The 15746-nt window shown below is 44.4% G+C and overlaps 1 protein-coding gene across 3 annotated transcripts in view; it reads right to left on the reverse strand.

Annotated features, from left to right (window-relative positions):
* Nucleotides 1-15746, reverse strand: part of LOC109875604 (lissencephaly-1 homolog A) — an 87544-nt gene that overhangs the window by 4592 nt on the left and 67206 nt on the right. For all 3 annotated transcript variants that reach the window (XM_020467976.2, XM_020467973.2, XM_020467974.2), the window contains exons 6-10: nucleotides 9618-9786; nucleotides 8168-8270; nucleotides 7785-8013; nucleotides 3356-3457; nucleotides 2920-3076 (exon numbers count right to left, since the gene is read on the reverse strand). In XM_020467976.2, the coding sequence (XP_020323565.1) occupies nucleotides 2920-3076; nucleotides 3356-3457; nucleotides 7785-8013; nucleotides 8168-8270; nucleotides 9618-9786 (760 nt within the window). The remainder of the gene's footprint in view (nucleotides 1-2919; nucleotides 3077-3355; nucleotides 3458-7784; nucleotides 8014-8167; nucleotides 8271-9617; nucleotides 9787-15746) is intronic.

The raw sequence follows: 15746 nt of genomic DNA on the forward strand, positions 1-15746 counted from the left end.
ATGCTATTGCTGATGGGAGGTTTTCACTCAAAATCTCACGATACATGGCCCCTTTCATTCTTTCCTTTGCACGGATCAGTCGTCCTGGTCCCTTTGCAGAAAAACAACCCTAAAGCATGATGTTTCCAACCCCATGCTTCACAGTAGGTATGGTGTTCTTTGGATGCAACTCAGTATTCTTTGTCCTCCAAACACGACGAGTTGAGTTTTTACCAAAAAGTTATATTTTGGTTTCATCTGACATTCTCCCAATCTTCTTCTGGATCATCCAAATGCTCTCTAGCAAACTTCAGACGGGCCTGGACATGTACTGGCTTAAGCAGGGGGACACGTCTGGCACTGCAGGATTTGAGTCCCTGGCGGCGTAGTGTGTTACTGATGGTAGGCTTTGTTACTTTGGTCCCAGCTCTCTGCAGGTCATTCACTAGGTCCCCTGTGTGGTCCTGGGAGTTTTGCTCACCGTTCTTGTGATCATTTTGACCCCATGGGGTGAGATCTTGCGTGGAGCCCCAGATCGAGGGTAGATTATTAGAGGTCTTGTATGTCTTCCATTTCCTAATAATTGCTCCCACAGTTGATTTCTTCAAACCAAGCTGCTTACCTATTGCAGATTCAGTCTTCCCAGCCTGGTGCAGGTCTACAATTTTGTTTCTGGTGTTTTTTGACAGCTCTTTGGTCTTGGCCATAGTGGAGTTTGGAGTGTGACTGTTTGAGGTTGTGGACAGGCGTCTTTTATACTGATAACAAGTTCAAACAGGTAACGAGTAGAGGACAGAGGAGCCCCTTAAAGAAGAAGTTAAAGGTCTGTGAGAGCTAGAAATCATGCTTGTTTGTAGGTGACCAAATACTTATTTTCCACCATAATTTGCAAATAAATTCATAAAAAATCCTACAATGTGATTTTCTGGATTTTTCCCCCTCATTTTGTCTGTCATAGTTGAAGTGTACCTATGATGAAAATTACAGGCCTCACATATTTTTAAGTGGGAGAACTTGCACAATTGGTGGCTGACTAAATACTTTTTTGCCCCACTGTATGGATAGATATAGATATCTATACATACTGCTCAAAAAAATAAAGGGAACACTAAAATAACACATCCTAGATCTGAATGAATGAAATATTCTTAAATACTTTTTTCTTTACATGGTTGAATGTGCTGACAACAAAATCACACAAAAATGACCAACGAAAATCAAATTTATCAACCCATGGAGGTCTGGATTTGGAGTCGTACTCAATTAAAGTGGAAAACCACACTACAGGCTGATCCAACTTTGATGTAATGTCCTTAAAACAAGTCAAAATGAGGCTCAGTAGTGTGTGTGGCCTCCACGTGCCTGTATGACCTCCCTACAACGCCTGGGCATGCTCCTGATGAAGTGGCGGATGGGCTCCCCTCCCAGACCTGGACTAAAGCATCCGCCAACTCCTGGACAGTCTGTGGTGCAACGTGGCGTTGGTGGATGGAGCGAGACATGATGTCCCAGATGTGCTCAATTGGATTCAGGTCTGGGAATGGGCGGGCCAGTCCATAGCATTAATGCCTTCCTCTTGCAGGAACTGCTGACACACTCCAGCTACATGAGGTCTAGCATTGTCTTGCATTAGGAGGAACCCAGGGCCAACCGCACCAGCATATGGTCTCACAAGGGGTCTGAGGATCTCATCTCGGTACCTAATGGCAGTCAGGCTACCTCTGGCGAGCACATGGAGGGCTGTGCGGCCCCCCAAATAAATGCCACCGCACACCATGACTGACCCAACGCCAAACCGGTCATGCTGGAGGATGTTGCAGGCAGCAGAACGTTCTCCACGGCGTCTCCAGACTCTGTCACGTCTGTCACGTGCCTAGTGTGAACCTGCTTTCATCTGTGAAGGGCACAGGGTGCCAGTGGCGAATTTGCCAATCTTGGTGTTCTCTGGCAAATGCCAAACGTCCTGCACGGACGTCGGGCCCTCATAGAGTCTGTTTCTGACCGTTTGAGCAGACACATGCACATTTGTGGCCTGCTGGAGGTCATTTTGCAGGGCTCTGGCAGTGCTCCTACTGCTCCTCCTTGCACAAAGGCGGAGGTAGCGGTCCTGCTGCTGGGTTGTTGCCCTCCTACGGCCTCATCCACGTCTCCTGATGTACTGGCCTGTCTCCTGGTAGCGCCTCCATGCTCTGGACACTACGCTGAGACACACAGCAAACCTTCTTGCCACAGCTCGCATTGATGTCCCATCCTGGATGAACTGGACTACCTGAGCCACTTGTGTGGGTTGTAGACTCCGTCTCATGCTACCACTAGAGTGAAAGCACCACCAGCATTCAAAAGTGACCAAAACATCAGCCAGGAAGCATAGGAACTGAGAAGTGGTCTGTGGTCCCCACCTGCACAACCACTCCTTATTGGGGGTGTCTTGCTAATTGCCTATAATTTCCACATGTTGTCTATTCCATTTGCACAACAGCATGTGAAATTTATTGTCAATCAGTGTTGCTTCCTAAGTGGACAGTTTGATTTCACAGAAGTGTGATTGACTTGGAGTTACATTGTGTTGTCAAAGTGTTCCCTTTATTTTTTTGAGCAGTGTAGAAACAGAAAGGACAAGTAAATGCGCAATGGATTATGGTCATTGTAGTCAATGTTTTATGCGTTAAACTAAGTAGAATATTGGCAAGTTGGAAACTAACTCCCTACTACAAAACACAGTTCAGGCTGGATCTGATTGATCTCTAGAGAAACTGTGCGATGTGTGCATTGAGCGCATAGAAAGAAAACTAAATGGAATTAGTTGGGTTAAAACTGAAAAAAATACCTGAAATTTCAGTTAATCGCCCAGCACTAACATTTTGCGACAGTGTGCCGTACTGAACAAGACCTAGCTGTAATTTACGTTGACTGTAGAAGAAAAGATTGAGAGCGGCTTACCCAGAGAGGTAACAAAATGTTCATGGGCACTCAGGGTCTTCATGCAGCGCTTGTTCTTGTAGTCCCAGATCCTTAAGGTCTTGTCGTCAGCACAGCTCAATATGAACTTGCCTCCGGGGTGGACAAGCATCCCGCGCACCCAGTTATCATGGCCAACCTGGGATAAAAGCATTTGGTTAGAATTGTTAATACAAAATCTATGGTCAGTTTCCCAGACTAAAACTAGCTTTTTAGTCCAGGACTATGCTTAGTTCAGAAAACCAGTCAACCTGGGACAGTGTTCAGTTAAGACTAGGGTTCAAGAAGGTCAATCCTATTGCAATTCATGTCATGCGAGTACTGGATTCAACAACATAAAATGTGGACATTTTACAAATAAAAACTGCATGAATCAAAATTACCAAATTATTGTGTCTAAGATTGATGGTCCACTCACCAGTGTCATAAGGCACATCCCAATGCTGACGTCCCACATCTTGATGGTCTTGTCTCTGGAGCCAGACAGCAGGAAAGGGCCCGGCTTACCACTCTTCTTAGACTGGAAGGACACAGGGAGAACAAGAACACGATGAGCTCCAATTGCTGCAGTAAAATACCAATACAGAACCTTCAGCAGTCTTCACTTGCGGGACGTCAACCCTTAATCATTTCTTTGTGAGGGCCAGCAGCCTTCTGAAATGTATTTTTATACCACAGCCTTTGATAAATAAATACCACCTTAAAATCAGAGGAAATGGACTACCAACAAAATAGTTATCAGACAATGTATCTCCAGAGCAGGGCACATGCCTACACTTCAGAGGTTCAATTACAGACTCTGCTTCCATATAAGAGTGATTCTGAACACAATAGCAGAAACTTGCACTGAGGGGACCTTACAGCTGAGGGCAATATTTGATTATAGACCAAAATGTGCACTTACATTCAATTGTTCCATTTCTATATGGTCTGTGGTGCAGTATAAATTGTAATTTTCCCATACTAAAACAACCATCAATTTCTTATTTTAAAATCAAATATCTATCTTCAGCAGCTAAGCATGAGTGAAGAGGATATTTTTGGTCTTCAGCACTAACTATTTCTTGGGCACTAGGCAAACAAAGCGTCGCCAAATGTATGGGTGGGATATTATATACTATACATACAAAAGTATGTGGACACCCCTTCAAATGAGTGAATTTGTCTATTTCAGACCCACCTGTTGCTGACAGGTGTATAAAATCGAGCACATAGCGATGCAATATCCATATAGACAAACTTTGGCAGAAAAATGGCCCATACTGAAGAGCTCAGTCACTTTCAATGTGGCACAGTCATAGGATGCCACCTTTCCAACAAGTCAGTTCGTCAAATTTCTTCCCTGCTAAAGCTGGCCAGGTCAACTGCAAATGTTATTGTGAAGTGTAAAGGTCTAGGAGCAACCACGGCTCAGCCGCAAAGTGCATAGGGTATAGAAATGGTCTGTCCTCAGTTGCAACACACTACAGAGCTCCAAACTGCCTCTGTAAGCAAAGTCAGCACATTAACTGTTTGTTAGGAGAACCATGATATGGCCGAGCAGTCGCACACAAGCCTAAGAGCACCATGCGCAATGCCAAGCGTCGGCTGGAGTGGCGTAAAGCGCGCCGCCAATGGACTTTGGACCAGTGGAAACCTGTTCTCTGGAGTGATGAATCACGCTGGCAGTCGGACAGAAATCTAAGTTTGGAGCTACCAGCCCGAATGCAGTGCACCAACTGTAAAGTTTGGTGGAGGAGGAATAATGGTCTGGGGCTGTTCTCCATGGTTTGGGCTAGGCCCCTTAGTCCCAGTGAAGGGAAATCATAATGCTACAGCATACAATGACATTCTAGACGATTCTGTGCTTCCAACTTTGTGGCATAAGTTCGGGGAAGGCCCTTTCCTGTTTCAGCATGACAATGCCCCTGTGCACAAAGCGAAGTCCATGCAGAAATGGTTTGTGAAAATCAGTGTGGAAGAACTTGACTGGCCTGCACAGAACCCTGACCTCAACCCCATCGAACACCTTTGGGATTAATTAGAATGCTGACTGCAAGCTAGGCCTAATAACCCAACATCAGTCCCCGCAGCAATGTTCCAACACCTAGTGGATAGCCTTCCCGGATGTGTGGAGGCTGTTATAGCAGCAAAGGGGGGACCAAATCTATATGAATGCCCATGTTTTTGGGATGAGATGTTCGACAAGCAGGTGTCCACATACTTTTGGACATGTAGTGTGCACACAGATATAAAAGTAATTACATGCCTCAGAACATGCCCTTCCCTGTTTCAGAACTCTAACAGTTTGGGTTCCCCTGTGCAGGCTCATCTCAGCACATAGAGCAGAGCAGTCTTAAATGTTAGACTCACATTTGGCTGCTTTTGTTCACAGAACATAAAGTGTGCCAGTATAATTGATGTCAGGAGAACCATTCTACCTGAACCAGCTCTGCTCCTAAGCACCAAGTTCTTCAAGTCTTCAAAAGGAGCATTTGATCAAAGGCAAGGGTAATGGGGTGTGTGTGTGTGTGTGTGTGTGTGTGTGCGCATACAACAATACCTTAGCCAAGATCAACAATACCATCACTGCAGACTTAGCACATCAACCATTCAAAATGGGTAAATACAGAAAGAGCGCTAAAGAGAAAAACCGGCTCCCTCTGTGAGAACATGGGATATTGTGTATCATTGTGCGCAGGCATCGAGGCAGACCGGGTTCTTGACAGGGCAACTAGCTGCCGGTGAGGATAAATGTTTTAATCGAATGAAACTGAAATTGGACATGCATAATCACAAGACTTGGGAGAGCAGGACAATCACAGGGGCAGGGTGATGGTCTGACCCTGGGTTCATGACAGGGTTGCTCCTGTACTTTTAATTTCATGGTCTGATTCAAACATGTCTGGCTCTGTGAGGTGCCAATCTTAGGTTAGAAGACGGACCAAATAAGCAAGATATATGGGAAGTCAGAGGGAGGGTGGAGAGCAAAGTACATTTTCTGACATAAGAAATACACGCACTGTAGGACGTGGGCATATTATTAACTTGGGTGTTCACCCGGGAATATCTAGGTCAACTTTCCCTTGGGCAATCAGACACTTGTATGTACCTAGCCGTAACATTTAAATAGGTGTGCGCACAATATTATCTTGATATCACATTACCATTTTACTTAAGCCATGTACATACAATGCTCTCGGAAAGCATTCAGACCACTTGACTTTTTCCACATTTTGTTACATTACTTTCCAAAAATTTATTAAATACTTTTTCCCTCCTCAATCTACACACATTACCCCATAATGACAAAGCAAAAAAACTGATTATAGAGTTTCTTAAAAATGTATTTAAAAAAACTGAAATCACATTTACATACATATTCAGACACGTTACTCAGTACTTTGTTTTAGCGCTTTTGGCAACGCTTACAGCCTCAAGTCTTTTTGGGTATGATGCTACAAGCTTGACACACCTGTATTTGGGGAGTTGCTCCCACTTCTCTGCAGAAAAAAAAGCTGTCAGGTTGGATGGGGAGCATCGCTAAACAGCTATTTTCAGGTCTCTCCAGAGATGTTTGATCCGGTTCAAGTCCGGGCTCTGGCTGGGTCTCTCAAGGACATTGAGGACTTGTCCCAAATCCACTCCAGTGTTGTCTTGGCTGTGTGCTTGGGGTCATTGTCCTGTTGGAAGGTGAACCTTTACCACATTCTGGAGGTCTTGAGTGCTCTGAAACAGGTTGTTTTCATTAAGAATCTCTGTACTTCGCTCCGTTCACCTTTCCCTCGATCCTGACTAGTCTCCAAGTCCCTGCCACTGAAAAACATCCCCACAGCATGATGCTGCCAACACACTTCACCTTAGAGATGATGCCAAGTTCTCTCCAGACGTGATGCTTGGCATTCAGGCCAAATAATCTTGTTTTTCCATGGTCTGATAGTCTTTAGGTACCTTTTGACAGCCCACTTGGAGTTTGCCATGTGCCTTTTACTGAGGAGTGGCTTCCGTCTAGCCCCTACCATAAACGCTTGATTGGTTGAGTGCTGCAGAGATGGTTGTCCTTCTGGAAGGTTCTCCCATCTCCACAGAGGAACTCTAGAGCTCTGTCAGAGTGACCATCGGATTCTTAGTCACCGCCCTGACCAAGGCCCTTCACCCCCGATTGCTCAGTTTGGCCTGGCGGCCAGCTCTAGAAAGAGTCTTGGTGGTTCCAAACTTCTTCCATTTAAGAATGATGCAGGCCACTGTGTTCTTGGGGACTTTCAATGCTGCAGAAAATGTTTGGTACCCTTCCCCAGATCTGTGCCACGGCACAATCCTGTCTCGGAGCTCCACGGACAATTCTTTTGACCAAACCATGGCTTGGTTTTTACTGACATGCACTGTCAACGGTGGGACCTTATATAGACAGGTGTGTGCCTTTCCAAATCATATTCAATCAATTGAATTTACTACAGATGGACTCCAATCAAGTAGAAACATCAAGGATTATCAATGAAAACGTGATGCACCTCACCTTAATTTCGAGTCTTATTACGAGGAATCTAAATACTTAAGTAAATAAGGTTTTTAAAACATGGGAAAAAAAAAAAACCTGTTTTCACGTTGTCATTATGGGGAATTGTGTGCAGATTGATGAGGAAAATGTTTTATTTAATACAGTTTAGAATAAGGCTGTAACATAATAAAATGTGGAAAAGGGGACTGGGTCTGAATACTTTCTGAATGCACATAAAGGTTTTGGCACAGATCCAGGGACAGGGCAAGGTGCTTTTGAAGAGTCAGCAGGTGGCGTTTTGAGGAATGAAGGAGGAAGCAAAGCCTTTAGTTCAGTGTGAATATCAATATTTCAGTGTCAAGCTCCTCACCTCTGAGCCGGTGGCCTCCAAGATGGTGGGATGGGCACTCTCAGGAGCCCAAGAGATGCACTCCACCACATGTTCGTGCTCCCGCAGCTCAGCCTTGCACTCTTTGGATGCCACCACCCACACACGCACCGTCTGGTCGTTGGAGCAGCTGGCGATCAGGGTGCCATCCTGGTTGGGCCGGACCATCCTCACCCACTCCCTGTGGCCCGTGAACGTCTTCACACAGTAGCTGATGGATGGGAAGAGGAGAGATGGGTTAAAGATGGTTGCTTACTTTGCAGAGGCATAGGAAATGTAGAATACTACTTAAAAGAAGAGAAGCTCCTGCACACTTGTGAACATTTTTGCTCACGGTAAGCACTGCTATTTGGCAACATACTTACCCAGTGGCCACCTCCCACATTTTAATGGTTTTGTCCCTCGAGGCAGATACTATGTGATCTCCATTGGGCATGATGGCAACAGATGAAACATTGTGATCGTGTCCTGGAAAACAAAAGACAACGCAATGAGACCGTCACTGGGCCATAGGTAGCCTAGCGGTTGAGAGTACTGAGCCAGTAACCGAAAGGTTGCTGGCTCAAATCCCCGGGCTGGCAAGTTTGACAAAGTCTGTCATTCTACCAACAACAAATTTTACCCTCCGGGGGCCGATGATGTGGACATCGATTTAAGGCAGCCCCCCTGCATCTCTCTGATTCAGAGGGGTTGGGTTAAATGTGGAAGACACATTTCAATTAAATGCATTCAGTTGTGCAACTGACAAGGTATCCCCTTTCCAAAATAACCACTGACAAATAACTTTTGGTTAAATGTCCAAGTACTGTACTTTAGACAGAGGCCAGATGGGCTAAATGCATTGTTAGCCAGCTTTTCCTGCCCAAGCCTTGCCATTTCTGAATGCCACCCATTTTGACAAGAAGTCCTCCCCATCATGTCACCGGAACTAAAACGTGCCATAAAAATCGGTTTTGTTCAAATTAGCCAATTAACATGAATAGTGAGATGGCCAATTACATCCAGGGTGTCTTTGTTCCTGGAGAAGAGGCAGTTAATTACCTAGAGACCAAGGCAGCCATCTTTAATCTGCTAAAAAGATGAGGAAACTAAAGAGGCTCTAAAAAGGCAAGCTTAAATATATGTGGTGGGGAGGGGTAGTGTGTGTGTGTGTGTGTGTGTGTGTGTGTGTGTGTGGGGGACCCCCACAGTGCGCAATGGCTGTTATAGTAATGGGTGGTCAAAGGCTCAAAAGGGCTGTTATCTATTTCAGGGGGGCCTGAAGGCACACGTAAAATGTGCCGCTTGGAATTATCCAGCAATTAGGATTAAAAGAGGGGAGGGGCAGTGACACTGCCTAAGGACTGGTACATTTAGAGTGCTGATGATATGAGAAATAGCACCTCGTCTTGAGGGTGTGTGAGTGAGTGCAAGAGTGAGAGAGAAAGTCCCCACCGCCTGTAGGAGTTGGATTGGGGAGGATGTTAAGTTTGGCATTAACATTAAAGCCTGTGTGACAGAATTTGGTTGTGATGTGAAGCTCCTGTGTTTCCCTGGGTTATCTGTTAATTGAAGCAGATTGCCATGAACGTAATTGAGGATGAGCCATATCATATGTGATAATGAACAGCATCGGTAGCACCTGTGTCCCAACGCACCATCCAAACACATGCTCACACATACGTCTGGAATTGCTCATCCAAGCTTTGCCTGAACCTGAATCACACATACCTTGCCATCCCTGGTCCTCCTCATGGTCTAAGACATAATATCCTTCAACCGATTAGCTCTCTAGACAGTCCCACCCACCCACTCCTGTCCCTTCAGTCCCCTCACCATGCATGGTTCTGATGCACTCAAAGCCCTGGAAGTCCCACAGCTTGATGGTCATGTCTGCAGAGCAGGAGGCTAACAGCTTGCCAGTATGGTCAAAGGATATGTCCTGGACAGAGTCTGTGTGACCCTTCAGCGTCCGCTCAAAGTCTCCTGTCTCATAGTCCCACACCTGGCAAGGAGAGAAAACACACCATTTCAGCTGCTGTGTGAACATAACGCATGAACAGAACACCCCTCAGCTGCTCTCCAAAATCTAGAAGTCCTCACACCGCAACAGAGACCAAATACCACTGTCTTGTCTAGCCTAGTCTGCACCGTGACACTGCCTCTTCCCTGAGCGACCAAGCAGCCAAAACAGGCTTACAGGAGGCAGGCTGTGAGTGGCACAGAGAGATAAGGATAGATCAATAAAATGCAGTAGAATATCATATTAATGTCATATCACAAGAGAACCAATACATCCTGGGTGAGGTGCCAGAAATACTTCTCTATACATTAAATACCTACAGTTCACTGTCTGAGGTTCGTCTCTAGAGCTCCAACAGCACAGAATGACGAGCCTACAAGCCAGACAGCGTCTCGACATGCAAACACCGACCCCATACATATTCAACGTTCAAAACCTTTGTCTGATTAAGTTACTGTTTCTAGAAGAATACATTTGTCTGTGAAGCGTATAAATTCAAATATCCCCATATTGGGATAGTGAGAGAAAGGAATAAGCCTAGGGTGGTTGAATAAATGTCTATTGTGATTGTGTTGATATTGACCGTGGGATTTGGGTCTTAAATAGCAGGGTCAACAACAAACACTAGTTTGGCTGCATCTAAAACATGATGGGTATCACATTACCCTGTGTTTCCAGACAGGCAGGCACTGTGGGGATAAGCTTTTCCTCCATCACTGAGCATGGGGGGGGGGGGGGGGGGGGCTGGACTTGGGCAAACTGACAGAAGCCCCCTCCTTCTGCCTCATTTGGGCTTTCTCCACCCGCCCCCGCCCGTTTTGAGTCTAGTCTACCACAAAATCCACCCCAGTATGGCGTGTTGTTAAGTCTGCCAGTACCACCAAGACCATCACTTAGTCTGCGGAGCTTGTGCTTCTGCCACCAAACCCATCAGTGCTGAGCTTGTTACCTATGCAAATGGCAGGCTAGTGAAACAGTGGTGCAATTTATTACAGCTTTTATGGTATTTTCTTCTGCAGACCAACGTATCCTGTTAGCTCAGTAAGCTGCAGTATAGATGCAACTGCACAATGTCATTAGGTAATAAGGTCAGAGGTCAAGGGAGGCTAACCTGAAAATAAACTGTGTTTATGTACTAACAGCATGAGATAAACCATAAAATGAATGTACGCCACTCGCAACGATGTGGCTCTAAGAGAGAGAGACTAACGTTAACTCTTTCCATTGACCAACTAAAAATAAGCTACATTCAATTTAAAGATCAAACCAGTAATTAATATAGGCCTACTTGAGAGGATACTAAAATAGTCACTTTAAAATAATGTGGTCCAGTCTGCGCTGAAGGCAGGGTCTTTCTTGCCATAAGCAGCAGTTAACCTGACACTCAACCTCAAGCTGTTTGGCCTAGTTTAGTGTGAGGGACAGGGCTTCTTATCACCATGCAGAGAAAGGGAATGCGAGACACAGAGAGCAAAGGAAGTAGAGAAGACTCACTGCTCACAAAACCTGCTGATTTACATACGGCCAAGGTGGCGAGCTCAAGGACGGTAATATGTAAAAAAAAAAAATATATATATATTTTTTTTTAAAATAAAAATGGATTGCATAGATTTGCTACGTTAGCAGAAGGGATAGCAGAGGACCAGAGGGGGAAGGAGTGAGGGCAAGCAGAGCATCAAAGCTCTGACAATTACTCCCTGCATAGCAAAAGAGGAGAAAGAGAGACTAGTTTCAGACTGCAGGCAAACCAACAGCCTTACTGGAAGGTCAAAGAGAGAATGTCAGTGTGCAGAGCTCTTACATTCAGCTCCCCAGTTAAAGATTTAACAGCAAGGTCTGGAGGGAAAGTAGGGCACAGAGTGAAGCGAGCCAGGCTAGGAAAGAAGAGGCATAAGAGGGCAGATTGGGAGATTTGGAGCCCGACTGTGCCTGCTCTGGGATGGCTGGATGGTGGTCGTGGCAGGGGGGCCAGCACGCAAGCGAAAGATAAAATAACAGGAGTAAAGGAAGGGGGGAGGTGGTGGTGAAGGCCCCTGGAGGGAGTGTGGCAAAATAGAGAACAGGCGACTGATTCCACATGAATAAAAGATACAGCACAAATATTTATACTCATTTGGGCACAGAGGTAGCTCGCTGCGGTAGCGCAGCAGACCAGACGCTGTAAAAACAGCATGGCAGACGAACCAGGGTCATTATTATACTGCCTGTATTAATGCACTTAAAAATAGCAATTTATGGATGTCAAATCGATAGGGGGGGGGGGGGTTGCTGTAGAGCGTGTCCTGATAAAAGGAGAACGCAAGCGAGAGAAAGCGCACGGGCAAGTGTGGTAGGTATTAGGTAGTGCTGATGCGGTGCCAGGCTGGCACACAGGCTGAATGAACAACAAGGAAGCAGAGCTCATCGCTTTGGGAACGCAGCCAAAAGCAAAACACTATTGTTTTATGAGCATCTCTCCTCTGCATTTCGTAAAAAAATATCTAAAAGAAATCCACACATGCCTAGAGCATATTATACAGCTGAGCAAATCCAATGCAAGTCAATAGAGAATGAGGCCTGCTACAGCGTACTCCATCTTTCAAAATATTTCAACAGCATTGAAGGTCCCCAAGAACAGTGGTCATCATTCTTAATGGAAGAAGTTTGGAACCACCAAGACTTCCTAGAGCTGGCCGCCCGGCCAAACTGAGCAATCAGGGGAGGAAGGCCTTGGTCAGGGAGGTGACCAAGATCCCGATGGTCACTCCAGAGTCCCTCTGCAGAGATGGGAGAACAAAAATCTCTACAGCACTCTACCAAAAATCAGGCCTTTATGGTAGAGTGGCAAGATGGAAGCCACTCCTCAGTAAAAAGGCATGACAGCCAACTTGGAGTTTGCCAAAAGGCACCTAAAGGACTGACCATGAGAAACAAGATTATCTGGTTTGATGAAAGCAAGATTGAACCTCTGGCCTGAATGCCAAGCGTCACATCTGGAGAAAACCTGACACCATCCCAACGGTAAAGCATCATGCTGTGGGGATGTTTTTCAGTGGAAGGGACTGGTAGACCAGTCAGGATCAAGTGAAGGATGAACAGAGCAAGGTACAGAGATATCCTTAATTAAAACCTGCTCCAGAGTGCTCAGGACCTCAGACTGGGGTAAAGGTGCACCTCGCAACAAGACAAAGACCCTAAGCACACAGCCAAGGCAATGCAGGAGTGGCTTCAGTACAAGTCTCTGAATGTCCTTGAGTGGCCCAGCCAAAGCCCATACTTGAATTTGATCAAACATCTCTGGAGACCTGGTAATATCTGAGCAGCAACGCTCCCCATCCAACCTGACAGAGCTTGAGAAGATCTGCAGAGAAGAATGTGAGAAACTCCCCGAATACAGGTGTGCCAAGCTTGTAGCGTCATCCCCAAGACGACTCATGGCTGTAATTGCTGCCAAAGGTGCTTCAAGAAAGTTGAGTAAAGGGTCTGAATACATGTGTTATTTTTAAATATTTGATTCACAAACATTTCTTAAAACTGTTTTTGCTTTGTCATTATGGGGCATTGTGTGTAGATTTATGAGGAATAAAAAATAATTAAAAAATAATTTTTTAGAATAAAGGTTGTAACTTATACTTTCCTGAATGCACTGTATTTGGCATATTTGGGTTAAGAACAGATCAAGTAATACTATATGCTTTTAAACAATTTAATCTGAAATGTAACTCAAAATAGTAATTTAGTGTCTCAACATTCTCAAAACCCCAAATTAGATTGACAATGATCGATACTGTAATATTGTCATTATCTATGTGGCCTAAGTACACTCTTAGCTATGATGTGGGCGTAAGTTGCTAGCTAGCATTAAACTTATCTTATAAAAAACAATCATAATCACTAGTTAACTACACATGGTTGATGATATTACTAGATATTATCTAGCGTGTCCTGCGTTGCATATAATCTGACTGAGCATACAAGTATCTGATTGAGCGGTGGTAGGCAGAAGCAGGCGCATAAACATTCATTCAAACAGCACTTTCGTGCGTTTTGCCAGCAGCTCTTCGTTGTGCGTCAAGCATTGCGCTGTTTATGACTTCAAGTCTATCAACTCCCGAGACGAGGCTCGTGGCACCGAAGTGAAATGGCTAGCTAGTTAGCGCATGGTAATTGTCATTGTGTTGCTGGTTCGAGCCCAGAGAGGACCGAGGAGAGAGACGGAAGCTATACTGTTACACTGGCAATACTAAAGTGCCTATAAGAACATCCAATAGTCAAAGGTTAATGAAATACAAATGGTATAGAGGGAAATAGTCCTATAATTCCTAGAATAACTATAACCTAAAACTTCTTACCTGGGAATATTGAAGAGTCATGTTAAAAGGAACCACAAGCTTTCATATGTTCTCATGTTCTGAGCAAGGAACTGAACCATTAGCTTTCTTACATGGCACATATTTTATATGGAACATATTGCACTTTTACTTTCTTCTCCAACACTTTGTTTTTGCATTATTTAAACCAAATTGAACATGTTTCATTATTTATTTGAGGCTAAATTGATTTTATTGATGTATTATATTAAGTTAAAATAAGTGTTCATTCAAGTATTGTTGTAATTGTCATTATTACAAATAAATACATTTAAAATAAAATACAAATTAAAACGGCTGATTAATCGGTATCGGCTTTTATGGTCCTCCAATAAATCGGTATTGTTGTTGAAAAATCATAAATCGGTCGACCTCTACTCCTGAGTTGGGAAAATCTTGTGCAATACACAAGATTCAAGATCCTAAATGGCCTGGCTCCCCCTCCACTGAGTATTTTTGTAAAATGGAAAACCCAAACATATGGCAGCAGATCCACAAGGTCTGCCATGAGAGGTGACTGTATAGTTCCCTTAAGGATAAGCACCTTTAGTAAATCCGCTTTCTCTGTGAGAGCTTCCCATATCTGGAATTCACTGCCATCAGACATACAACTGCACCACCTATCACACTTTCACAAAATGTATGAATATGGCTAAAGGTCAATCATATTTCTGATCATGATCCCTAGCTGTGTATTGCCACTTTCCATGTCTGTAGCTTGTGAGGTGTGGAAACACTTTGTTGCTTTAATGAATTTTGTCTTACTGCTTTTTGTTCAACGTCTTGCTTGTCCTATGTTGCTCTGTCTGTATGCTACGTCTTGCTTGTCCTATGTTGCTCTGTCTGTATGCTACGTCTTGCTTGTCCTATGTTGCTCTGTCTGTATGCTACGTCTTGCTTGTCCTATGTTGCGCTGTCTGTATGCTATGTCTTGCTTGTCCCGTTGCTCTGCATGTGCTCAATGATTGTCTATATTGTACTTGTTTTTAATAACCTGCCCAGGGACTGCGGTTGAAATTTAGCCGGCTGGCTAAAACCGACACTTTTACTGAAACGTTGATTAATGTGCACTGCCCCTGTAAAAAATAAAATAAACTCAAACTTGCACCAACTACACTGAACAAAAATATAAATGCAACAATTTACTGAGTTACAGTTCATAAGGAAAATCTGTCAATTGAAATAAATTCAGTAGGCTATAATCTATGGGTTTCACATGACCAGTAATACAGATATGAATCTGTTGGTCACATATCTTTTTTTTGTTGTTTAAAGGTAGGGGTGTGGATCTGAAAACCAGTCAGTATTTGGTGGGACTACCATTTGCCTAATGCAACGTGACACATCCCCTTTGGATAGCGTTTATCAGGCTGTTGATTGTGGCCTGTGGAATGTTGTCCCACTCCTCAATGGCAGTGCGAAGTTGCTGGATATTGGCGGCAACTGGAACACGCCGTCATACACGCCGTCAATCCAGAGAATCCCAAACATGCTCAATGCATGACACGTCTGGTGACATTTTCAGCTTGCAGGAATTGTGTACAAATCCTTGCGACATGGGACTGTGCATTATCATGGTGAAACATGAGGGGA

Source organism: Oncorhynchus kisutch, linkage group LG18 (assembly GCF_002021735.2).
Source record: "Oncorhynchus kisutch isolate 150728-3 linkage group LG18, Okis_V2, whole genome shotgun sequence".
NCBI lineage: Eukaryota > Metazoa > Chordata > Actinopteri > Salmoniformes > Salmonidae > Oncorhynchus > Oncorhynchus kisutch.